The 26,783-nt window shown below is 42.3% G+C and overlaps 1 protein-coding gene across 1 annotated transcript in view; it reads left to right on the top strand.

Moving 5' to 3' along the window:
* LOC124593849 (neuroligin-2-like) overlaps positions 1–26,783 on the top strand; it is a gene marked incomplete at its 3' end in the record, with an annotated part of 358,509 nt that overhangs the window by 212,123 nt on the left and 119,603 nt on the right. Inside the window, exon 8 of the mRNA XM_047132197.1 lies at positions 23,172–23,323. Coding sequence (XP_046988153.1) covers positions 23,172–23,323 — 152 coding nt within the window. The remainder of the gene's footprint in view (positions 1–23,171; positions 23,324–26,783) is intronic.

Raw genomic sequence — 26,783 nt, 5'->3', positions numbered from 1 at the left:
ACCTCCCACATGGGTACTTCCCTCATGGCTTAATGCGTAAGTAGCCACAGATTTCTGTGGGTGATAACTAAAGAAATACATTGTCTCCGATGTGAAATAATGTTGTGGCACACATTGTCGACTCTCCGCTGATGCATACGTAACGAATGATTCAGCACTGGTCTACGGGATTTTCGGAGCTGTCTCCCTCAGCGACATGCTGGTGCTTGTTATTTTTCTCTTTTTGTCCGCTCCGCCTCGGCTGTGAAAAATTAATGAAGATAAAATGGCGACGTCACAGCGTGGCCGGCCGGCACGTTTGTCACAACGACAGTATTTTATAACACGGGCCAGATGCGGGGACGTTTATACGGCCGTAGCACAGTCCTTGCGTGTATCGCCGTGCTTCGCCACGGGCATTATTCACTTAACGCAAGCCGCGTCCAGCGCTGGACTTCTCGCACACCTGCTCTCGGCCACTTTCTCTCTCCTTCTCCCTTTTCCTATCCGTACGTCTCCCCCACTCTCTCATATATTCTACCCCTATCCAAAAAAGAAAAACCACAGCACATCCCTTCTGAATACCTGGCGCCCCCCCTGCATTCTGCTGCGACGGGCTTCTGCGTGTCGGGTATGTGCTTAAATTTCAGAAAGTCCACAGATGGTACAGTAGTGCCGTCGTCATTCGTTTACACAAAATAGTGTCACAATTGAAGTTTCTTCAGTTTATTGCAATAAATTATTAGTAATAAACGTAGATACCTAAAGCTTGCACCTGGTTAATATACAGGGTGAGTAAAAAACGAGTTGGGAATGGTATAGAAATTTATTAAGATAACTTACCGAATCGGTAGATGTCACTTTTTACCAAACAACCTCAAGTCTTAAATGGTTCAAATAGCTCTGAGCACTATGGGACATCTGAGGTCATCATTCCCCTAGAACTTAGAACTACTTAAACCTAACTAACCTAAGGACATCACACACATCCATGCCCGAGGCAGGATTCGAACCTGCGACTGTAGCAGTCGCGCGGTTCCGGACTGAAGCGCCTAGAACCGCTCGGCCACCGCGGCCGACTCTCAAGTCTTACATAAAAGTTTAAAGTGTCGTGTTTGTTCTACGTGACTGCCATTGGTGATGCAGTAAACATCTCACTGGTACTCAATTTCTCTCCACACTCGTTGCAGCAAATCGGACGTAACTTGTGCAGCGGCAGCCTATATTCGATTCTTCAGGTTGGTAAATTGTTTGGTAGTGAGGAACATACACGCAGTCTTTAATGAAACCCCAGAGAAATAAATCCTCTGGCGTAAAGTCTGGGGAGCGAGGTGGTCATGAGATTGGTCCTTCACGGCGAACCACTGACCTTTGAAGTGATAATCGACCGAAACCTCGAACTTCCGTGAGGAAATGAGGTTCTACACCGTTAAGCTAGTTGTAATCCGTTCCACCCTGATCATCTGCATCGATCTATGGAATAAAAAGGTTTTCAAGCATATCGAGATACACAACTACTTTTGCTGCTTAAACGTAGCAGAACGTCAATTTTGAACGATTACTGAATTTGTTTCAGAAAACCCCTGACGTATTAACCAACGTATCTGTACTCTTATAGCCATTATAAACACGTTGGTTTCAACGTGGTGCCTTTACTTCAAAGTGTTCCATTTGTAGGTTCCCCACAATAGGTATAACGGACTACCCATCACCACGCCTTCGGTTTGTTAATTTTCTATCGAATAGGAAATAAGTATATGTGCCTATGAAGTACATTGCAGAAAATATATCGCACCAATATTGTTGGTGTTTTTTTCCAATGCAATTCACGTTTCGAGCAAGCGCAAGTCTACTGTCTGTTTGCTTCTCAACGAGCACTTATCTTTCGTATCTTATTATCTCTACGTGAGATATACTATGTTACCGGTATAATGGTCACACAGTCACTGAGGAACGAAATAAATAGGAAGAACAGGGAAGCTACGACGAAATGCCTGCATGAAAAATGTGAAGAAATCTAGAAAGAAATGACTGTCGGAAGGACTGACTCAGCATCTGGGAAAGTCAAAATAACGTTCGGTGAAATTAAAAACAAGGGTGCTAACATTAAGAGTGCAACGGGAATTCAACAATTAAATCCAGAGGAGGGAGCGGAACGGTGGAAAGGGTACATTGACGGCCTCTATGAGGGTAAGATTTGTCTGATGGGGTAGAAGAAGAAACGGGAGTCGATCAGGAATAGATAGGGGCTCCAGTATTAGAATCAGTATTTAAAAGAGCTTTGGAGAACTTAAGTTCAAATAATGCAGAAAGGATGTATAACATTTCACCAGAATTTCTGAAATCACTTGGGAAAGTAGCAACAAACCGACTATTCACGTTCACGTTGGTGTGTAGAATGTATGAGTCTCGCGACGTACCATCTGACTTTCGGAAGAATACTGCAAGAGCTGACAAGTGCGAGAATTATCGCACAATCAGCCTAACAGCTTATGCATCCTTGTTGCTCACAAGAATAATATAGAGAAGACTGGAAAAGAAAATGAAGGATATTTTGATGACGATAAGTTTGCCTTTAGGAAAGGTAAAGCCACCAGAGCATCAATTCTGTCGTCGCGGTTGATAATGGATGAAAGAGTAAAGAAAAATCAAGACATATTCATAGTATTTGTCGACGTGGAAAAAGCGTTCGACAATGCCAAATAGTGGAAGTTGTTCTATATTCTGAGGATATCAGGGGTAAGCTATACGGAGAGAAGAGTAATATACAACACGTACAAGAGTCAAGAGGGAATAATAAAAGTGGAAGACCAAGAAGGAAGTGCTCGGATTAAAAAGGCTACAAGACGGGGGTGTAGTCTTTCGTCCCTATTGTTCAGTCTGTAAATTGAAGAAGCAATGATAAAGATTAAAGGAAGGTTCAGGTGTGGAATTAAAATTCAAGGAGAAAGGATACACTGAGCTACATATCTGAAGTGAAAGTGTGTAAATTGCATGATTTTTTAGTTAGTTACGCTTATTTCAGTATAAAATGATACAAAATCATCATCTTCATAAATATTTAGCCCTAGTTTTTTTAAAAACGTAATCTACATTTTTGTATAAATAACTCACTAAATATACATTCATGTTCCAAGATTCAGCATAACAAATTTTAAGTGAATAATTATTTGAATTATGTTATGTGTTATGCACCGATAAATTTTAATGCCATTCTGGAAGCACAAAAGTAAAATACGAAAAAATTAAGATAATATTAAATGCCCATATGTACAATATATAGGCTACAGTTACATATTGACAGAGAGAAATTCAGAAGATGACCGTTTTCGCTCGGCTTGACGTTTATGCAGATACTCGGGAACATCCCTTATGCCAGTCCTGCAGTAATTTACTAAAATTGTAGGGCTCCACTTCGGCATACCTGTTCTCAGATGTCGCAATATCTTGATGAAATCGCTTGTTGCACCACAATCTTTGGAGAAGAAGTCAAGAGGACTACGTAAGAAATGCATTTTCAATGACATGTTGCAACCAAGTTCTTCATAAGATGACAAAACATGTTATGTACAGTCTCCTTGTAATTTATTGCTCGTTTGTTCCCTAAGAACGGTAAACAGACTACCTTAAAACATTCCCATGTATGCTTCTCATCACCTTGTATGATTCCATCAAAAGTATGGTCTCCAAAAAGGTCTCGAATCTGTGGGCCTACAAAGGTGCCCTCCTTTATTTTGGCATCACTTACGTAAGGGAATTTTTGCCTTAAGCACTTAAAACGCTTCGCCATCTTTGTTCATTCCCTTAACAAAGTTTTTCATGACACCCAACTTGAAGTGCAAGGGTGGGAGCAGAATCTTCTTAGGGTCTACTAGAGGTTCACTCTTAATGTTCTTTATACCTGGTTGAAGAGATTTTATGGTGGGCCATTCATGTTTACTGTAATGAGATGCACGAGCTCGGCTGTCCCATTCACAGAGAAAGCAGCAATATTTAGTATACCCTAACTGCATAACTAACAGCAGTGCAACAGCTTTCAAGTCACCACAAATCTTCCATTGAGAGTCATTATACTTCAAGCCTTCCAGTAAAATTTTCATGTTTTGGTATGACTTTTTCATATGGACACTATGTCAAACTGGAATAGAAGGAAGCTCATTACCAATACGTAAAAGTACTGCTTTTAAGTTCAACTTTGACGAATCAATAGAGTGTTTCCATTCATCAGAGTTGTAATTAATTCTGAGAGCGTTCACTAGACCATTTATGTCTACACATGCCATAAGACTACAGTGCACGTTAAAAAAAGTAGTGAATTGTTACTGTCTTTTGCCGTAGAATGAAACATTTGCGGACCTTTGGTGCAGAGCCGGGTGGAGGGTCTGAATCATAGGCTCAGACGGTTTTGCGACCGTGTTGGTTGCAGATTCGTTGACTTGCGCCATAGGGTGGTGGGGTTTCGGGTTCCGCTGAATAGGTCAGGAGTCCACTACACTCAGCTCGCGGCTAAACGGGTAGCGGAGGCTGTGTGGTGTGGACTGGGCGGTTTTTTAGGTTAGAAGGCCTCGGGAAAGTACGGGGTGGGCTGCAATCTCAAAGGGTGCAAGGCAAATACAGGACGTGCTTGGATCAAGGAACAGTCGGAATTGTAGTTGTAAATTGTTGTAGTTGTGCTGGGAAAGTCCCTGAGCTTCAAGCGCTAATAGAAAACGCAGAAGCTGATATCGTTATAGGTACAGAAAGCTGACCTCTTAGCCACAAACAATTCAGAGCTAATAGAGAGCATCATGACTGATACAAGGATTAGTGATCACAAGGTCGTTGTAGCTAGGCTCAATACCGTTTCTTCATAATCCACCAGAAACAAACGTAAAATAATTTTATTTAAAAAATGCGGATAAGGTGTCACTAGAATCCTTCCTAAGAGACAATCTCTATTCCTTCCGAACTGACTATGCAAATGTAGACTAGATATGGCCCAAATTCAAACATATAGTAGCAACAGCAATTGAGAGATTCGTACCTCATAAATTGGTAACAGATGGAACTGATCCCCCATGGTACACAAAACAGGTCCGAACGCTGTTACAGAGGCAACGGAAAAAGCATGCGAAGTTCAGAAGAATGCGAAATCCCGAAGATTTGCTAAAATTTACAGACGCGCGAAGTTTGGCACGAAATTCAATGCGAGATGCCTTTAACAGGTTCCACAACGAAACATTGTCTCGAAATTTGGTTGAAAATCCGAAGAAATTCTGGTCGTATGTAAAGTACACAAGCGGCAAGACGCAGTCAATACCTTCGCTGCGCAGTGCCGATGGTACTGTTACCGACGACTGTGCCCCTAAAGCGGAGTTATTGAACGCAGTTTTCCGAAATTCCTTCACCAGGAAAGACGAATGGAATATTCCAGAATTTGAAACACGAACAGCTGCTAACATGAGTTTCTTAGAAGTAGATACCTAAGGGGTTGCGAAGCAACTCAAATCGCTTGATACAGGCAAGTCTTCACGTCCAGATTGTATACTGATTAGGTTCCTTTCAGATTACGCTGATGCAATAGCTCCCTACTTAGCAATCATATACAACACCGTGAATTCATTGTCCCAGGAAGGGGAAACTTTATTGACACATTCCTGGGGTCAGATACATCACATGATCACACTGACAGAACCACAGGCACATAGACACAGGCAACAGAGCATGCATAATGTCGGCACTAGTACAGTGTATATCCACCTTTCGCAGCAATGCAGGCTGCTATTCTCCCATGGAGACGATCGTAGAGATGCTGGATGTAGTCCTGTGGAACGGCTTGCCATGCCATTTCCACCTGGCGCCTCAGTTGGACCAGCGTTCGTGCTGGACGTGCAGACCGCGTGAGACGACGCTTCATCCAGTCCCAAACATGCTCAATGGGGGACAGATCCGGAGATCTTGCTGGCCAGGGTCGTTGACTTACACCTTATAGAGCACGTTGGGTGGCACGGGATACATGCGGACGTGCATTGTCCTGTTGGAACAGCAAGTTGCCTTGCCGGTCTAGGAATGGTAGAACGATGGGTTCGATGACGGTTTTGATGTACCGTGCACTATTCAGTGTCCCCTCGACGATCACCAGTGGTGTACGGCCAGTGTAGGAGATCGCTCCCCACACCATGATGCCGGGTGTTGGCCATGTGTGTCTCGGTCGTATGCAGTCCTGATTGTGGCGCTCACATGCACGGCGCCAAACACGCATACGACCATCATTGGCACCAAGGCAGAAGCGACTCTCATCGCTGAAGACGACACGTCTCCATTCGTCCCTCCATTCACGCCTGTCGCGACACCACTGGAGGTGGGCTGCACGATGTTGGGGCGTGAGCGGAAGACGGCCTAACGGTGTGCGGGACCGTAGCCCAGCTGGCGACACTGGCGACAACATCGATGTACTGTGGAGACCTCACGCCCCACGTGTTGAGCAATTCGGCGGTACGTCCAACCGGCCTCCCGCATGCCCACTATACGCCCTCGCTCAAAGTCCGTCAACTGCACATACGGTTCACGTCCACGCTGTCGCGGCGTGCTACCAGTGTTAAAGACTGCGATGGAGCTCCGTATGCCACGGCAAACTGGCTGACACTGACGGCGGCGGTGCACAAATGCTGCGCAGCTAGCGCCATTCGACGGCCAACACCGCGGTTCCTGGTGTGTCCGCTGTGCCGTGCGTGTGATCATTACTTGTACAGCCCTCTCGCAGTGTCCGGAGCAAGTATGGTGGGTCTGACACACCGGTGTCAATGTGTTCTTTTTTCCATTTCCAGGAGTGTACAACCGCTCGCTCACCGATAGATCTGTACCCACAGATTGGAAAATTGCGCAGGTCGCACCAGTGTTTAAGAAGGGTAGTAGGAGTAATCCATCAAACTACAGACCTATATCATTGACGTCGGCTTGCAGTAGGGTTTTGGAGCATATACTGTATTCAAACGTTATGAATCACGTAATCAGCATGGTTTCAGAAATCATCGTTCTTGTGCAACGCAGCTAGCTCTTTATTCACACGAAGTAATGGCCGTTATCGACAGGGGATCTCAAGTGGATTCCGTATTTCTAGATTTCCGGAAAGCTTTTGACACCGTTCCTCACAAGCGACTTTTAATTAAGCTGCGGGCCTATGGGGTATCGTCTCAGTTGTGCGACTGGATTCGTGATTTCCTGTCAGGAAGGTCGCAGTTCGTAGTAATAGACGGCAAATAATCGAGTAAAACTGAAGTGATATCAGGTGTTCCCCAGGGAAGCGTCGTGGGACCTCTGCTGTTCCTGATCTATATAAATGACCTGGGTGACAATCTGAGCAGTTCTCAAAATTTTTCGCAGATGATGCTGTAATTTACCGTCTGGTAAGGTCAGCCGAAGACCAGTATCAGTTGCAAAGCGATTTAGAAAAGATTGCTGTATGGTGTGGCAGGTGGCAGTTGACGCTAAATAACGAAAAGTGTGAGGTGATCCACAAGAGTTCCAAACGAAATCCGTTGGAATTCGATTTCTCGATAAATAGCACAATTCTCAAGGCTGTCAATTCAACTAAGTACCTGGGTGTAAAAATAATAACAACTTCAGTTCGAAAGACCACATAGATAATATTGTGGGGACGGCGAGCCAAAGGTTGTGTTTCATTGGCACGACACTTGGAAGATGCAACAAGTCCACTAAAGAGACAGCTTATACTGCACTCGTTCCTCCTCTGTTAGAATATTGCTGCGCAGTGTGGAATCATTACCAGGTGGGATTGACGGAGGACATCGAAAGGGTGCAAAAAAAGGCAGCTCGTTTTGTATTATCACGTAATAGGGGGGAAGTGTGGCAGACACGATACGCGAGTTGGGTTGGAAGTCATTAAAGCAAAGACGTTTTTCGTCGCGGCGAGATATATTTACTAAATTTCAGTCACCAACTTTCTCTTCCGAATGCGAAAATATTTTGTTGAGCCCAACCTACGTAGGTAGGAATGATCATCAAAATAAAATAAGAGAAATCAGAGCTCGAACAGAAAGGTTTAGGTGTTCGTTTTTCCCGCGCGCTGTTCGGGAGTGGAATGGTAGGGAGATAGTATGATTGTGGTTCGATGAACCCTCTGCCAAGCACTTGAATGTGAATTGCAGAGTAATTATGTAGATGTAGATGCTTTCCAGAAAACTGCGCTGCTGCAATCTTGATGCTAAAAATCTCAGCCTTAGATTTAGAGCGCTCCAAATCTCTAATGAGATCATTTAACTCATTTTGAGACAATTTTTGTGGATCATCAGTTGATGATATATTTGGAAGAAACTGTGGATCTTGGCATGTACATGGTTCAGAACATTCAGAATCCCCATCAGAAGTAATCTCTTACTCTGTCGGTGCCCAATAATATAATCCATTGTTACTAGTTATTATGACTGACGAACCATTATAATTTTTGTTTTTAAACTTAACATAAAAATCCGTATATAATTATGTCACCGTAACAAAACAGTGTAAAATAAAAACTAGAGCTAATTCTGAATTGTCTTTGTGTTATTCGCAATCAGCTTATTAGAATTGATAGCAATAGTCTATTTTCTTTCGAATTACATGTTCATTGTTGCACAGATATCAATGATAATATTCGATGATGCCATTACTATCCTCAATGAAAGTGAAGAAGAATTACTTGATCTGCTAAATGGAATGAACAATCTAATGAGTATAGAATATGAGTGGTGAGTAAATCAAAGAAATACGAAAGTAATGAGAATAACGAGACACTTAACATCAGGATTGATGGTCACGAAGTGGATGAAGTTGAAGAATTCTACAAGCTAGGCAGCATAATAACCAATGACGAACGGAGCAAGGAAGACATCAAAACCAGACTAGCACTGGCAAAAATGGCATTCCTGGCCGAGAGAAGGCTACTAGTATCAAATGTAGGTCTTAATTCGCCGGAGAAATTTTTAAGAACGTACGTTTGGAGCACAGCATTATACGGCAATGAAACATGGACTGTGGAGGAAAAGGAACAGAAGAGACTCGAAGCATTTGAGATGTGGTGCTACAGACGAAAGTTGAAAACTAGAGACGGCCGGTGTGGCCGTGCGGTTTTAAGCGCGTCAGTTTGGAACTGCGTGACCGCTACGGTCGCAGGTTCGAATCCTGTCTCGGGTATGGATGTATGTGATGTCCTTAGGTTAGTTAGGTTCAAGTAGTTCTAAGTTCTAGGGGACTGATGACCTCAGTAGTTAAGTCCCATAGTGCTCAGAGCCATTTGAACTATTTTTGAAAACTAGACGGACTGATAGGGTAAGGAATGAGAAGGCTCTGGGTAGACTCGGAGAGGAAAGGAATGTGTGGAAAACCCTCATACGAAGGAGCGACAGGACGATAGAACATATGTTAAAACTTCAAGGAAAAACTTCCATGTTACTAGAGGGAACTGTAGAGGGTAAAAACTGTAGAGGAAGACAAGAGATTGGAATACATGCAGCAAACAATTGACGACATAGCTCGCAAGTGCTATTCTGAGATGAAGATATGAAGTGACTGGCACAGGAGAAGAATTGGTGGCAGGCCGCATCAAACCAGTCAGAAGACTGATGAAAAAAAATAGCGATTAGGGTTTCGCAGGAAATATGTCGTCTTTCGTAAATGCATTCGCAATCGCCTTCTCCGAACATTCTTGTTTTGCTTTACAGCGACCTGCGGCGACCTTAGCAACGTTTCTCTGGAAATTCTTTTAGTATGTGATATCATAGACGCTTAATAAGGATTCCAGATGCTGGAACATTCTGCAACTGGCCGCAAAGGCGTCTTGTATCCGATTTCCTTTGCAGTTATATTGCATTTTCCCTGAATCCATCCAACAAATCTAAGCCTTGCATTTGACTTCCCTTCTTGTTGTTGTGGCCTTCAGTACTGAGACTGGTTTGATGCAGCTCTCCATGCTACTCTATCCTGTGCAAGCTTCTTCATCTCCCAGTACCTACTGCAACCTACAGCCTTCTGAATCTGCTTAGTGTATTCATCTCTTGGTCTCCCTCTAAGATTTTTACCCTCCACGCTACCCTTCAAAACTAAATTGGTGATCTCTTGTTGCCTCAGAATATGTCCTACCAACCGGTCCCTTCTTCTTGTCAAGTAGTGTCACAAACTCCTCTTCTCCCAAATTCTATTCAATACCTCCTCATTAGTTATGTGATCTACCCATGTAATCTTCAGCATTCTTCTGTAGCACCACATTTCTGTTCCATACATGGCTACATTCCATACAAATACTTTCAGAAAGGACTTCCTGACACTTAAATCTATACTCGATGTTAACAAATTTTTCTTCTTCAGAAACGCTTTCCTTGCCACTGCCAGTCTACATTTTATATTTTCTCTACTTCGACCATCATCAGTTATTTTCCTCCGCAAATAGCAAAACTCATTTACTACTTTATGTGTCTCATTTTCTAATCTAATTCCCTCAGCATCACACGATTTAATTCGACTACATTCGACTTCCCTAGCACTGGTATTACGTGATCATAACCTTCTCATATAACTTCTTAGTATTCCCCTAAAATATTTATGCAATTTTTATGCTGTAAATCCGGAGTTCTCAACCTTTTTAGGTTTCAGATCTATTGAGCAGGTCTTCCATTTAGAGGTGTATCGACTTAAAAATTCATAAAGAGTTTAAGCACAAAAACTATAGCCAAAATTAACCATTTTAATTACACAAAATACATAAATGTTATTTTCTTCCGACCAGCAATTGCAGTCCTACAGCTCAATTTTTAAGATATTACAGATGTGAAAAAATGAAAATATATCTCTTAATAAATGTTGAGAAAGGTTTAGTGAGTTACTTGACTTTGCATATATGGTTCAAATGGCTCTGAGCACTATGGGACTTAACATCTGAGGTCATCAGTCCCCTAGAACTTAGAACTACTTAAACCTAACTAACCTAAGGACATCACACACATCCATGCCCGAGGCATGATTCGAACCTGCGACCGTAGCGGTCACGCGGTTCGAGACTGTAGCGCCTAGAACTGCTCGGCCACTCCGGCCGGCCTTTGCATATAATTGGAAAGTTTAGTATTATGTGGTGAATAATTTGCCAGAGTCAGTCTTAAATTGAGTGAAAGATGAGTATCAGTCAATTTATTTCTACACTTTGATTTTACTGTGTGCGTCGTTGATAACGCTGCCCATATAGTTAAGTTGATCCTAAAAATGATACAACATACGATGCTAGTTTTTGAATGTTGGGAATTGAATTTACAGTAACAGATTACTAAACCTTACCTTCACTGTATTCTAATTTTAAGGAAATGTCAATTTGAACTCGAAATATTTGAAGTTTTGTCTTACCACAAGATTACAGTTCACTTTACTTGAAATATCTTCCTCATTCACTTTTTGGAAATGTTGAGCTATAACAGGTTCCATTGCCTTGAAATCTTAGAATCAAGTTTTCAAACTCTGTTTCAATGTTGCCTCGTTCGCTGTATATTTATTTTCAGCTTCTTGATCCTATGACCTTTGTTGAATCCCCAGTTCTGACTGTACTTGAGGAAAATGTTTCACATTTAATTACAGTTCGTGAGTAGTAATCTCACTATGCAGGACAGACTGTTGCTTGGCGCGAGCGGTAAAGGTGGTGTAAAGTAGCTGGAGACGAAAGAGGCGAAGACAGTATTGTCAGATTTAGCGCCTCATTTAAGCAGGTTTCGGACAAAGATTTTGAAAGATTATAGAGCTATTGCGATCGACCGGTACATCTCAATCAATGGGTTCAGCACCCTGCTCTAGATGGTTCAAATGCCTCTGAGCACTATGGGACTTAAATCTGTGGCCATCAGTCCCCTAGACTTAGAGCTACTTAAACCTAACTAACGTAAAGACATCACACACATCCATACCATAGGCAGGATTCGAACCTGCGACCATACCAGTCGCGCGGTTCCGGACTGAGCACCTAGAACCGCTCGGCCACCGCGGCTGCTCTAGATGTTTACCACCAATCATGTAACGATATGCTATCATGTTCCTTATGTTTATTACAGGTATTTACTTAAATTTATCTACATTCAGAAAGAGCTGCTCTCCATTAAAACGAGTAAAAATGTTGACATACCATTCTGCAAATTCTTTACGTAGTGCGATAACTATTCTTTGTAGTAGACAAGTGTCGGTAACGAACAATGGGAAAATTCTGTTGATTCTATTCTCCCATTTCGAAGTAAATACGTAAATAAACATAATAAAATTAAAATAATGAAATATGTGAAAAACGAATGGTGTTATTGCCTGTTTTTTACCCTCCTTGGATGGAGAATTTGAAATATGAGAACAATGATTTTTTTCTTCCTTTGGTACGAAGCAGATTAATGTGGCAGTATGAAACAAGAATTTCATGTACGCTGTCTTTAATTTTGAACGCGTAAATTAATTAGCAGAGTCCCAGACATGCATTCATACACGGTCCTAAATAGGTTTGACTTTGGAATCTTTTTCCGCAGTACTATTCAGAAAATTATGCCGCATGTAGTGGCAGCTAATTACGTGTGACGGAACTCGACAGAAAAGCTCGTAATTCAGTGTACTGATTAACGCAAACTGATCTCTCTGGCATTGTATTATATTCGTCTGCCTAGAGAGGAAGACAGCTGAAAATAGAATGGGTAAAAAATTACATCGTAGACTTGCTAAAGTTGTCAGAGACTAACAGCTTTAAATTACATCGTAATAAAATAAACTTCCTACGCCTGAGGCGTAAAAATGAAACTGATCTACCACATTATCAGATAAATCATGTATTTCTAGCGAAAAAATTTTAAGTGCTATTTCGCTTCCCCAGGGTACACCCATTGTTCCTTCGTTTTTGTGCAACATTCGCCATACAGTGCAATGTAATGTATTATGTCTCTCCAGTATTCTTCGACTATCCCATAATTGCGAATAAACTCCGTATGGTGATATAGACATTGGCCCGGCACATATAACAGTGCTGCAATATCATTGCTTCGAAAAGATTTATATTTTACGTTTTCTGTCAAATAATAAACCTAGCTGTTAGATTCTGCTTGTCTTAGCTTATTCTTCTAGACAGACTTACTTAGACGTTTTTTTTTATTTCTTCATTCCTGCAAACATCCAATTCCCATTAAGTTGTAGGTTGCGGACTTCTACGAAAAGACTGAATGACTTTCCAGGCGGTGTACACTGAGGTGACAAAAGCATGCGATGCCTCCTAATCTCGTACCGGATCTCGTTTTCCCGGCGTAGTGCAGCAACTCGGCTTCACCTGGACTCAACAGTTCGTTGGAAGTACCATGCAGAAATATTGAGCCATGCTGCCACTATAGCCGTCCACAACTGCGAAAGTGTTGCTGACCTTTCGATTATGTCCCATAAATGGTCGAGGGGTGGCCAAATCATTCGCACAACCTGTCCAAAATGTTCTTCAAGCCAATCGCGAACAATTGTGCCCCGGTAACATGCCGCACTGCTATCGATAAAAATCCCATCGTTGTTTAGGAAGTTTGGTCCACGAATGGCTGCAAATGATATTCAAATTGCAGAACATAACCATTACCAGTCAATGATCGGTTCAGTTGAACCAGAGGACCCAGTCCACTCCATGTAAACGCAGCCACACATTGGGAGCCACCATCTGAGTGCAAAGTGCCTTATTGACAACTTGGGTCCACGGGTTCGTTGGATCTGCATCAGACTCTAACTTTACCATTACCTCTTACCAACTATTACCAACTGAAATCGTGACTTACCTGACCAGACCACGGTTTTCCAGTCTTCTATGGTCCAACCGATATTCTCACGAGCCCAGGAGAGGCGCTGGAGGCGATGTCGTGCTGTTAGCAAAGGCACTCTTGCCATATTCCAGTAACGCCAAATTTCACCGCAGTGTCCTAACTCGATACATTTGTTGTGGGTCCCACGTTGACTTATGCGGTTATTTCACGCAGTATTGCGTTTCTGTTAGCACTGATAGCCCCACGCAAACGGTGCTGCTCTCGGTCGTTAAGTGACGGCCGTCGACCACTGCGTTGTCCGTGGTGTGAGTTAATGCCTGAATTTAGTATACTGGACACACTCTTGACAACGCGAATCTCTGAATATGAAATTACCCAAGTATTTCTCAAATAGAATGTTCTCTGCGTCTATCTCCAACTATTTTACCGCGGTCGAAGTCTGTTAATTCTAGTCTTGCGACCATAATAACATCAGAAAGGTACATAGTCCACTGAAATTTTGTGTTGAGGTGCCAGTCTAAAGGAAAAAAAATCATAACTCTTCTTACATGTTTGATGCGGTCCGACATTCGGAATTATTTATTGGATATGTTCTAATCTCCGCCATCGCGTAAAGTTTTTGCCCATTAAGCTTCCATTTAGTAGCATGAAAATTATTTCCTGATGTCTTAACACATGTCTCATAATCGTGTCCCTTCTTCTGGATAATGATTACCACACTTCTTATCAGCCAACATAACTTTTAGCTTGGTACTTTAACACAACACCTTCGGCTTTCTTCTTTTCCGATTTTCGCGCAATGCATGATTCAGTTCAGTACAATACAATGCTGTGCAGTAGACATACTTGCACTCAAATTTCTTCCTCTAATTTAGCCTGCATTCGAAATAAATGGATTGCTTTTAACTATACGCTCACTTCTCCTGTGCCAGTTTGGTTCTTGTACATATATATATATACTTTGATTCGTATGTTACACGCATTAGTTTACTTCCTTGTGGCTTGTACATATTTTATGAGAAATTCTTTTGCACCATGTTCCGTTGTAGGACGCTTTGTCTAGTCATAGCAATTCAGTGAATACGTCGTGATTTTTCTAAAATTATGACATGGAAGAATGACAATATGTGATCAAAAGTATCCGGACACCCCCAAAAACATACTTTTTTCATATTAGGTGGAATGTGCTGCCACCCACGGCCAGCGACCTCAGTATTCATTACACATCGTGAGAGAGCAGAATGGGGCGCTCAGCGGAACTCACGGACTTCGAACGTGGTCAGGAGATTGGGTGTCACCTGTGTCATACGTCTGTACGCGAGATTTCCACACTCCTAAACATCCCTAGATCCATAGTTTCCGATGTGATGGTGAAGTGGAAACGTGAAGGGACGCGTACAGCACAAAAGCGTAGAGGCCGACGTCGTCCATTGGCTGACAGTTGAAGAGAGTTGTAATGTGTAATACGCAGACATCTATCCAGACCATCACACAGGAAATCCAAACTGCATCCGGATCCACTGCTATTACTATGACAGTTAGGCTCATACAGGAACTTCAGACTGCATGAGGATCCACTGCAAGTACTGTGACATTGAGGTGGGAGTTGAGAAAACTTGGATTTCATTGTCGAGCGGCTGCTCATAAGCCACACATCACGCCGGTAAATTCCAAACGACGCCTCGCTTGGTGTAAAGACAGTAAACATTGGACGATTGAACAGTGGGAAAACGTTATGTGGAGAGACGAATCACGGTACACAATGTGGCGATCCGATGGCAGGGTGTGGGCATGGCGAATGCCCGGTGAACGTCATCTGCCAGTGTGTGTAGTGCCAACGGTAAAATACGGAGGCGGTAGTGTTATGGTGTGTCGTATTTTTCAGGGAGCTGGCTTGCACCGCTTGTTGTTTTGCGTGGCACTATCACAGCATTGGCGTACATTGATGTTTTGAGCACCTTCTTCCTTCCCACTGTTGAAGAGCACTTCGGGGATACCGATTGCATCTTTCAACACGATCAAGCAACTGTTAATAATGCACAGCCTCTGGCGGAGTCGTTACGCGACAATAATATCTCTGTAATGCCTGCACAGAGTCCTGACCTGAATCGTATATAGAACACCTTTGGGATGTTTTGGAATGCAGACTTCGATCCAGGCCTCACTGACCGACATCGATACCTCCCCTCAGTGCAGACTCCGTGACGAATAGGCTGCCATTCCCCAACAAACCTTCCAGCATCTGATTGAACGTATGCCTGCAAAAGTGGAAGCTGTCATCAAAGCTAAGGGTGGGCCAACACCATATCAGGGGGCTGTGCTCAATACTACAAGCCAGTCCTAGTGTAGGGTAGTAGTACTACCCTTTATTTAAATAAATAAGGAATAGTGGGACGTTAAGGGTTTATTTCGCCAAGGGAGCGATATCAGAGAAGAGCGACGCTTATTAAGTCGCGTCTTCGAGCTGACTAAGGAGCAGGGATGATCAATATAAGAGCCCCGCTTGACTGCTACCAAGGGGGGTCGAATTTCTTTCGTTACATAGCTGCAGCATGAATTGGTAACAGCCAACACACTCGGCAACCTTGTAAACAGTGCACGAGTTTCGATTAAAGTGCAGTACCACAGGGCAAAAATTGGAGAGTAAATTTTTAATTAATTAATTGCAAGGCTGTTCATACACCGATAATGGAATCGAAAACAGAATGACATACACGGTGACTTAGCTGCCGCCACCTACGTCGCTATATGCAACCCGCAATGTTATAACAGCCCTTCAAGAACCGCTTGTGGGCCTTCTATATTCTCTCGCTTGCTACGCGCAACATGTTAATCCTAGAGAAATAATGAGTAGGATTTTTTTGTAGGAAATGTAATTAAATTTCGTACTGGGATACGTTTTCAGTAGAGGCCGTAGTTTGAGTTCTTCATGACAAATGTACAAATGTGAGCTTCAAACTTGTCCCCACTCCCGCACTCAGTCCCTATCAGTCAGGATTTCTAGTGTGTTGTTCATGGTGAACCCTTCTAAATGTGTTCAAAATTTGCAACTGCATGGATTAATTCCCACATTCTACCTTCTTTTGGACTTCATCGACTAGCTTTATTACACCACATGCTCAATAGAGCACTTAACAAATTGCAAAATTGACATTTGTGTAAATTTCACCTAATAATTTTGTAAGTATTGCAGCATAAAATAAACAGTTATGTCGTTGTATTCGTTAGGCCTTTTGACTAAGAAGCTACTGTGCTTGTAATGGTTAAGTTTTCATCGAATTGTCAACGTTATAAGCATATTGTTTTCAAAAGTTGTTTCAGTTTCATTTGCCTCGCACATTTCGATTAATAGTGTTAACGAAACAGCCGACTAGTGCTGGTGGCGTATTACTACAATCGGTAGAGACCAAAGAAGGTCAAATATCTTGGGATAGTTCGTGTGGTCGGCAATTTTTGTACAGTGGTAGGAGGGGGTGCCACGAACAACATGCTAGAAATCCTGACTGACAAGGGATGAGTGTGGGGGTTGAGCTACGTTTGCAGGTGACTTTTTTATGTTTTTCTTGAATAACTCGAAAATCGTAGCCTTTAGCGAAAACTAATCTCAGTACAAAATTTAGCTACATTACATTTCCTACGATATGGTCCTGTTCGTATTTCCTTTAGGATTAATAGTTTGCACATAGCGAGCAAAAGAATATGAAAATCTCGGGCGTGGTTTCTGAAGGTCAGATATAACATTGCAGGTTGCATACAACTTCAGTGGGGGCAGGGGAAAAAAGGCAGACCATTTTTGTTAAAGTCGGTGACTTTAATATTGAAGATCTAGAAGGCCTCCAGTATGGAAACCCAGCGACAGAGTTCCGTGATGAAAAGCCAGTAAAGAGGTATGTGAGCCGCATTGACTGCATAATAAGCGCGCAGTTAGCAGCAGGGTCACGTGGAGGTGTTAGCAGCCGGCTAACATTTAATGCGACCCGCAGGGCTGGATGCACTAGCCGGCCCGGACGGTCGGTTATTGCCGTAGCCGTGCTAACAAGGCAGCTACGGGAAGGACGTGCGCCGTGTGCTTAGCAGGGGACGTCGGGTCAGCCGGGCACCCGGGGGCGCGCCCTGCGGTGACGGCATTAAAGCAGTACAGCCGTTCACTCCGAATATACGCTGTCCTCCAAGTTAACTGCACTGTCCTGGAGTCGAGTAATTGTTCATTACGGCGTGCCATAAAATTACCGCTCAGGTAGTAGCAGATTCCTTACCCACATGTGCGACACGTGAATTGGAAGGCGCCTTCAGCGGAACGTTTTATTACTTACGGTATGAGTTCAAGAAAAATTCTCTCTTACGCCACATGTACTACAGGGATAATTTTTAGTAGCTTGGTGGAATCGCCTGGCACTTTCGTCAAAGAAGTTTCGAGATATTGCTAATTATTCTCAGTTAGCCTTAAAAAATTAAAAGAACTTCTTTAGCAACTTGTGTTTGTATTAATCTTGTGAAGTGGCTGTGATAAAATATTTAAACTGAAACACTACACAAACACTAAATTTCTCGGTCTTTCTCTCTAATAGTCCACCTCCAATTTTGCATTATATGGCAAAAAAGCACCTTATTTGACATTTGAACAACAGTTAAATAAATCCCTGGATACGAGGAAGGATTTTCTGACCCACAAGACATCATTTACACTTATTTTAATTCCTTTCAACTGTGTTCTAACGTGCCTCTCTAAATCATTCTCTTTCCTCTTGAGATTACTCTTCCTCTCATTGTTCAGAAATGATATAGCACTGATCAAGTATTTTTAACAGCACATTACAATAATAATTCCTTTGTCGTATGTGGCAGTAGCATCACATGGTTTGGCTACCGATATTGAATGTTTCCATGGGTTGCATTGAAAGGGATCAAATGCATCAGATACTAAGGATTACAGCGTGTTTGTGCAAAGAATCACAGTCAACCAAAAGCACTCGTGGATACTATAAATTCAAAGTTCATAGATTTGTCCGGTACTGAGTTATTGAAGAAATCTCATAAAGCAGGAAGACATTAAGCTATTCTTGGGACTTGCCATTTAAACGGGAACGGTTGCCTGTATTACCATCGAATGAAGAAGGGGAATTTTTTTTACTATACCGAATGTAGATGATTAACTGTTCTTTATTTTAAAATAAGCAATTGCGATTTTATAAAGTTGAAAGAAAAACATCTTCGTTCTGACGACATACGGGCCAGATTGGTCGTAACCAACAACGTCATCTAGTTGCGGTGTGGATGGGCATAGTGGTCACCACACCGCTAACACTGCGGTTGTCGTGTTAGACCAGGAGCCGCTACTGCTCGGTCACGTGTGCATCACGAGGTTGTCTGAACCACTTTGCAGTCCTGTCACCAAGGGAAAATCCTGCCATTGCCGGAAATCGAAGCCGAGACCCCGAAAGTTAGTGAGACATTCTAACCACTTAGCTGGGGGCAGCCATATAATTGAAACTTCTGTGTAAAATCTTGTCACTTTAAATGATTTCACTCGCATCTTAACGATAATAAAGCTAAAACGGCTTTAAATAACCGGAGGGATGGAGAGGCTTTCCTGGGTTTACAGCCACGTAAGTAGCTGAATTCCTTCTACAGAACAAATGGCATTTCCTTGCTGTGTACGATTTTAGGTAGCGGCCGAGGCCTGCGTTCTACGAGAAGAGAACTTCGTAATGGATGACTAATCTATAAAGTTCTCAGTCGTTATGTAGACGGCTACGCGATACAAAATGCCGGGAGCATGATGTAAGAAAGCAATGCCGAAATGACACTTGACAATATTTAACGAGACTGTAAGAACTGATTCGCTCCCTTTCATTTCCACACCCGTTTTGGTGACTTTAGTGTTGTCTTCCTGCCATCATTAACCTTCGCTTTGCCAACAAAACAGCTTGCCTACAGCTCTTGAAAGTGGTTCTTCTTGGAAGATACAGCAGTGAACATATAACGTGTCAAATATACAGTTTCCAGAATGAATACTATAGCAAGTCATAAACAATGATTTATTCTTTTATTTTGTCGCGGGTTCAAATGGTTCCAAGCACTGTGGAACTTAACATCTGAGGTCATCAGTCCCCTTTAAACCTAACTAACCTAAGGACATCACACACATCCATGCCCGAGACAGGATTCGAACCTGTGACCGTAGCAGCAGCGCGGTTCGAACTGAAGCGCCTAGAACCGCTCGGTCACAGCGGCTGGCTCTGTCGCGGGCAATGCCGTGCTGGTTTTTACTAGTTAATCCCTGTTATTATACACTCCTGATGTTCGCTCTTCGGACAACGGCTAATATTCATACGAGAGATTACACACGAAATTTTGTTAAGACTACTAATCCACATTTTAAACTGTTGTTAACATTTACTCATCCTCACGTACTTACCAATTAGTTGCTATTATAAAATTGCGCCTCGGATAGCCTCAGTCAAATTCCAGGACGTGTCCATGCTTTAAAGACCCTTGTTCGAGACCAATGACTAGGAGTATGAGAAGTTGAAATTCTAAGATACCTCTTCCTTCGGCTACTGGTTATCATCGCTTCATAATGACGCTTGTTGTTCCGATGTCTCGTGCCTGCAAAGCACCTCGGATTTCTGTGCGTTATGAAAGTCTCGAACGAACTTCACTTAGCTATAAGTGAACCTGTTACGTAGATTAGATAACCAAAAGAGTTTGATACGCAAGCAAACGAAGTAAAGTCTGAATCCCTTGACGAGACTGGAATTCACATGCGTAAGTATCTTGCCCGAATGAACGCAATATATGGGTTAAATGAACATGATGTTGCGAACGTAATAGCATGAGCATGATAACTGTGCAATGGAGAGTGGATCTGGAAAACCAATATTCACAGAGAATAGTAGCAGAAGTGTTACTAGGTAATAGGAAAAGCAGTAGCAGCTATTTTCCTCATATGTTATTCCTATCTGGAGCTCATTCTCGAAGACAGTTTTGCCATTAGCAGGTATGATGATCAGTGACTGAAATTCAAATGGCAGAAATTGTAAATTGTGTTTCACTACATACCCGTTGGTGACTGATAAAGAAACTAGCAGTAAAACTTCGTATCTGTGGGAATATTAAATGTCGCAAAATATTAATGAAGAAATTACGAATCATTCGAGGAAACTCTAACGATGGACTGAAACCATTTGACGGGAATGGAAGATATTAACTTCGACACATCGGCATTGATAACTCGTTGAACAAAAATAGACTTAGAAAATTACGGTACATAAATTATCGAGAATATCTCCAGGATCACAACGTGCTATCTTCAGTTTTTCAGTTTGTGAATAAATAATATGTACAACCGCGCACTTGACCAAGATTATTAAGCACAGTGCCGAAATACAGGGTAGCTATGATTAAACTTACGAAATGGCTTGGTTCAAATGGCACTGAGCAATATGGGACTCAACTGCTGTGGTCATCAGTCCTCTAGAACTTAGAACTACTTAAACCTAACTAACCTAAGGACATCACACACAGCTATGCCCGAGGCAGGATTCGAAACTGGGACCTTAGCGGTCGCGCGGTTCCAGACTGTAGCGCCTAGAACCGCTCGGTCACTTCTGCCGGCGATTAAACTTACGCTACTTCAGCCAGTGTAGACGGAGAACTTTATAGAAATAATGTTCATACTACCCGATGCAGGATCTACGTCATTAGCGTTAGTGTCGTGACTAGCCGCTAGGCCCCAGTAATGATACGGAGACGTAGGGTCGAACACAAGCACCAGTGTACATTACAGTTCCAGTGAGTCAACATGGTTCTGGGAAAGGTGAGTGCGGCTTTACTAGTAAAGTTGTTTTATCAAAACAACAGCAATAGTGCTGCTGCCCTTCGAGTGTATCGACGCATTGAAAGAGTACGGAGATGTCCTCTTTCCGTACCAGTGCTGAAGAAAATGATTCGGAAGTGCGAATTAACTGATCAGTTGGCAACTGATGCTGGGAGAGGCCGACGGCTGATTGCGTCACAAATAGTTGAAGCAGTTACTGTAGCCGTGGCCGAGAGTGCTAGACGTCTTGTGCTATCTTCAAACTGTGTCACGTCAGCTGAATATTCTAGTCCACCGTTGTTTCGGGCAGCAGCAGAGCAATCTCTAGTGCGGTTACAGGGTGTCGTGGATGCAGAGGGTCGTCATATTAAACAATGCTTGTAACCTGGAACGTAAACATGGTACGCAGTTAACAGATGTTACTGTCTCATGTGGAAATTAAAATGTGTTTTTCTCATTGTTTATTAGTTATTTCTCTTCCACATGTCCTTACAAATGTTCCCACAAAGTTTCATTTTACTGCGATCAGTCGTTTGTCACGGGTTCTCTCGTAAGTAGCGGAAGTTTAATTGTAACTTCCCTGTTTATGTACGCATTTTGCCTAGGAAATTAAAGGCGTTGTGGCTTGTTCAAGTGATTCCTGCAGAAATAACTGACGTTACGTGTTGACAGGAGACAAGAGAGTACAGGTAAGCAGTTTTTTTTAATCACAGATGTCACCTGCTACTGTCCTGTTTTTTGTTTCCCTTGTATCCACAGAGCACTAATTACTAGCGTCCTTTGCACTAGGTCTCTATATTGGGGTACCATGGGACAAAATAAATGCTAAGATCCCACCGATGTCGACACAGTTATAGATGGATCTCCAAATCACGGGAGCAAAGATGGCCGATATTGCCTGTGCTGAAATTGAAAGACCAGTCGTTTACCGAAAACGATTTAAAAAAATGGCTCTGAGCACTATGGGACTCAACTGCTGAGGTCATTAGTCCCCTAGAACGTAGAACTAGTTAAACCTAACTAACCTAAGGACATCACAAACATCCATGCCCGAGGCAGGATTCGAACCTGCGACCGTAGCGGTCTTGCGGTTCCAGACTGCAGCGCGTTTAACCGCACGGCCACTTCGGCCGGCAAAACGATTTAGAAAAGCCGTGTCACCATATTAGTTTCTGAATGCCACGCAAACTGAAAGGACAACTTTGATTCCTTCCCCTGTAGAGCCTGATTTCAAACGACAGCAACATAAAGAACACTCTGCGCAGTTGTTGAACATCCGTTTTATTGATATAAATTACTCATTCATTTATGTTCCTTTTTCCGATGTTTAATCCTACAAACAATTACTTAAAATTTACACTCTGAATTGCGTTGTAAAACTTTAAGAAAAGACCTACTTCATCTATTGTTCTACACTGCTACAGGTGGCTCGCATTCCCTTCTTCAACGTGGAAGATGTTCCAGCTTCTTACAGCTGCTTCGAGAAGACAGATGCTGGTCATATTGCCGGCGTTGTTGTGTTTTGTTGGCCCATTTCTCTGCACAGCGACAGGTTTTCAGTAGATTGTAAATTTAAAATATGTGGTGTTCTGTGTCTGCAGAGGATGGGCACGGTACACGGGGAGGAGCTGCCGTACATTTTTGGGGCGCCGCTCGTCGACGGCTTCAACCACTTCCCGCGCAACTACACCAAGTCTGAGGTGGGCCTGTCGGAGGCCGTCATCGTCTACCTCAGCAATTTCGCCAGGACCGGGTGAGTATCCTAGCCTTCCTCACACTCTGTGTTATGACGGATTGCTTACGTCCGCAACATGTGGAACGTGCCGGCGAAGCAGTCGTAGCTGAGGATGCCCTCTACCAAAACTGCGGTTCTGTAGTTTTGGTACAATACATAAATTACTATGTGTATGTAAGGTTTATCAGTATTAGGTGGTAGCACTGGAAGAGAAAGAAACATAAATGCATATACGAGACAGATACTGGGAACCGATAACTTCTATTTGTTCTTTCTTTGTTTGTTTTGCACATAGAACCGCACTTAGTTTTGTGTTAGTCTACAGTGTATTTTATATCCTTAGAAAATATAAACTCTATTTCATAAGTAAGAAAAATTAGCTAATCGCGTAACTTCTGTGCTTCTGCGCAACCAAAGCAAATACTTTTTTGATACGATTGCAGTTTGCATGCACAGACAAAATAATCTGTATAACTATAGTTGCTATTTTGTACTTCATGGAAGGTTCTTTATAAAGATCAAAGGCAAGAGTTTACCATTATTGATAAGCACAAATTTACTTATGAATAACGGAAAAATGTTTCGTATAAGCTGAACGACGTATTGAAACTATGTTCCATATGTATTTGTTTTGCGTTCCTTTAAAATTTATCCCCCTTTTTTTTTATTTTTTTTTTAGGAAATAGCGTTTTCTAGAATTACATGATAAATCTGGATTGCTTTGTTATTTCTACTGCAACATTCCTCTGTTCCACGTTACAGATTAACAGTTTTCTACTAAAATCTGAAACCAACATTGACCCTATCAGTTTCTAGACGGTTGACTGCTTTCGGTCTCTGGGGGAATCTACTAAGACACTGATCGCATATGCAAACAAAGCAATCGAAATGAGGTAACGCCCGATAGGGATGCAAGACACCTAACGTACACGTAGCACTGTTAAGATTTTAACTGACTAAGGTTATTAGGAAAATTGCTGTAGCCTACGCTTACTTATGATAGTCTATACTAGCCTACGGTGATTTTACAAGTATTGTCTTAACATATGCCACAAAAACAAGGTGATACAAACAATTTCTTATTAAGTCAAAAGTATAAATCAGCATTGTAGAATGCAAACACTAACGGAGAGGTAGAGACTTACATCTTTACGTATACCACTAAACCGTTGCTCCAATATTTCCATTCTTTGGGTATTTTAATTAAAATGTCATCCTTTCGCAAGCTTATTTACAATATTATCCGTGCAGGAAAAGAGAGTTCTACAGAAGCAGCTTGGTGTTAAGTACATGTTGGTTACTGAATGTCTCTAATATTCTGAGAACCATTGCTAAAATTTTTCATGTGGAGACTGAAAAGGAGCAAGCCAAGAAAAGGTGCACGTGCGAGTACGCCTTTTTTCGGTGTTTGAGACTGAATGATTGATTCTCGTGAGGGAGATGAGAGCATCATGCGGAATGAATTGGCTGTAGTGTACTGGCGGCGGAACATTGCTGACGAGGTGGAGTAAGGACAGCATTGTGGCAAAAAGAGCAGGCACTGATCCTTCCAAATGGACAAAAACATTACCCCAATACCTGAAATCCGTCTCAAACCTTTGGGAACAGGTTTCTGGACTTTGGGTTAAGATCTCGGCTTGCAGTATGTCGTTCTCGGCTGATAGAACAGATGACAAAGGCTTTGCATGGTGTAGATCGAGTTAACTGTAATAGGGAGTGTCATTCTGTGGTATTCAGCGACGAGTCTCACTCCTGTTTCTGGCGGTCAGCTCGAGGCCAACGTTTCTGTACACAATATGGTAACGTTTCATATAAAAGCAGCGATTCTCGAGTCCCATACAGCTACAACACCTGGGATTACGGAGTGGGGAATTAACTGCTCACCACAACGGCACTGATTTGGTAATTCTTTAAGGGAAAGTAAATACTCGCCATTATGTGACAAGAACGGTAACTCTGTTGTCATATCATTCACGACCATGGTTCCAAATAGCATGTTAAAGTATGATAATGTAAGCCCCAACACTGCAGCTAACACCTTGAACACATTGAAGGATGTATTGAGCCTTGACTGGCTTGCCTGGTCTCCTGGTTTATCAACCATACAACACGTCTGGAAAGTGATAATGTGTATACTTTCACACAGGCCTCCAGCAATCAACAGTCTTCATTAACTAAAACTGAATATGTTTTACGTGTGGGAAGATACTCCTCATTTTGTCATTTGGAGACCGTTAACGTCCATGCCACAACTAACACACTGAAACGCCCCTTAGAACAATTATACATGACTGTCCTTAAACTGACACAATATTTTTAGCGCAACGGAAACTGACTTTCAATAATCCCTACAAAAGAATGGCCCTGACATTTACCTTAATAGTCATCAAAAGTCATAATACAAATTTCAAAATTCCGCCATTTCTCTCCCCACATCCACCACTGCTGGTGGCTCACCTCCAACTGCGCAACGCTACGCGCTGTTAACATCCAGCTGCCCAACACTACAATGGCGAGTATTACAACAATGCCAACCAGCCACTGACTGCACAAAGCACAGCCAGTGATTTTCATCAGAGCGCTACATGGCGTTACCAATATAAAAAACCTAAACAGCCTACTTACATAGCCCCCATGCTCCCCACAAAAAATTTTACAAATTGTTTTGGGCAGTGGCCAATACAGATTTGAAAACATTTTTCATAATTACAATAACTAAGAAATGAAATGCACACACTTATCGAGACAATGTTGGTCAAAAGCTAAAATTTTCTCACAGTCCATAAAGACAGTCCTGATCGTTCATCACAGTAACATTGCAGTCTTTTCTCAGTCTGAGCAGTAAAAGAAAATGCACACGGAAGTAGTGGATTTCCATGCAGTCTTGAAGAAGTAGTGTTGTCCTTCCAACGAAAAGACAGTGCTGACTCTTGACATGCAGACAGGTAATGGTCCACCACAGAGCAAACCCACAGCAGAGTCATTCGAAATTTTGAAGAATATTGGTAGGTCATCACAGAACAGACCACTGTAGTCTTGTTAGAGATTACGGTATTGGTGGGCCACCAGAGGTGCAGACCCACTGTAGCCCTTGTAGAGACGCCAGCAGCCATCTGTTGCGACTATGCAGGTGCACAATCACCATCGAAGAGTCTTGCGGAGAATATAGCAAGTCCATAAACCACCACTTGTGCACTCACAAAAATTTTTTTGAAATGTCCTTAGAACCAGCAATGCTGTTATCCAGTCCCTCGCAGAATTATTAACACACGTGCAAACACTAACAGTCCCAACTTCTCACATATTGTGCATTACTATGACCAACAGAAACGTGTGCAGTGAAATGTAACTTAATTTGAAGAACTGGTGTCTATATTATTATAAATTTACAACATAAGAACACAATTACAAAGGTACAAAAACATCATTAAAGAACATAATAGTACAGATAACGTATGTAGTAATACAGGCTTTACAA

Source organism: Schistocerca americana, chromosome 2 (genome assembly GCF_021461395.2).
Source record: "Schistocerca americana isolate TAMUIC-IGC-003095 chromosome 2, iqSchAmer2.1, whole genome shotgun sequence".
NCBI lineage: Eukaryota > Metazoa > Arthropoda > Insecta > Orthoptera > Acrididae > Schistocerca > Schistocerca americana.
Note: the sequence above shows the minus strand (reverse complement) of the source record. Positions and strands in the feature narration are given on the sequence as shown.